Source organism: Geospiza fortis, unplaced genomic scaffold (genome assembly GCF_000277835.1).
Source record: "Geospiza fortis unplaced genomic scaffold, GeoFor_1.0 scaffold2129, whole genome shotgun sequence".
Lineage (NCBI taxonomy): Eukaryota > Metazoa > Chordata > Aves > Passeriformes > Thraupidae > Geospiza > Geospiza fortis.
The window spans coordinates 7624-8569 of NW_005055372.1; the positions used below are offsets into that span (position 1 = coordinate 7624).

The 946-nt window shown below is 62.4% G+C and overlaps 1 protein-coding gene across 1 annotated transcript in view; it reads right to left on the bottom strand.

Moving 5' to 3' along the window:
* Positions 1-941, bottom strand: part of LOC106632161 (transcription factor Sp2-like) — a gene marked incomplete at both ends in the record, with an annotated part of 8507 nt that extends 7566 nt beyond the window's left edge. The window contains one exon of the mRNA XM_031065809.1: positions 501-941. Within this exon, the coding sequence (XP_030921669.1) occupies positions 501-941 (441 nt within the window). The remainder of the gene's footprint in view (positions 1-500) is intronic.
* Positions 942-946: the final 5 nt, after the last annotated feature.

Genomic DNA, 946 nt, shown 5'->3' on the forward strand with positions numbered 1-946 from the left:
TGTGTTTCGATTGCCTTCTGCTGGAGCTGGGCTCGGACACTTCCAGGCACGGGGAAGCCACAGTTTTTCTGATAAATGCAGCCCAGCTCCTCCCCACCCTCACTGGGAGGGGAATGGGCCTCTGTGGGACCCCTGGAGAAAGGAGAAAGCTCCTGGATTTCGGCCAAGGCGACACAAAGACACCAACCTCTCCCCCCTCACTGTGTGACCCAGGAGCTCCCAGCGGGCTGGCTCATCCCAGCCCCTGCTGTGGCACTGGGGAGCCTTCAGGGACACTGAAACAGCATCTATACAACAGCTGGAGCTCCTAAATCCCTGCGGAGGGCATGGCTGCACTCCCAACTCCACTCAGCAACGCCCAAACCAGACTCCAAACTGGGAGTATCTCACAAATCCCCCAGTTCCTAAACTCTGGGTGAGATCAGAGAGGAACAGCAGTTCCTAAATCCCTGCAGAGGGCATGGCTGCTCTCCCAACCTGCAGAGAATCCACTCAGCAACGCCCAAACCATCCTCCAAACTGGGAATATCTCACAAAACTCCCCCAGCTCCTAAACCCAGGGTAGAACCAGAGGGGAAGAGCAGGGAGGAGGTCCCCAGGAGGCCGTACCTGGGTGGGGACGGGCTCGGCCGCCTGGATCTGGAAGTTGTGGGAGGATTTCTGGGGCACTGGGGGCAGCGTGGCCGAGGCCGCCTGCACCACGCGCAGCGCCTGCTGCGGGATCTGCACCACCTGCGGCTCCTGCTTGGGCTGCACCACCTGCACCTGCTGCACCACGGCGGGCTGCCCCGAGCCCGGGCTCTGCACGATCAGCAGGTTGCTGCCCGCCTGGATGATGTTCTCGGCCGTGGTCTCGATGAGCACCGTCTCCACCTGCTCGGCCACGGCCACGGCCGCGGGCTGCCCGGGGGACGGCGCCTTTTTCCGGGGCTTTTTGCCGCCTTTG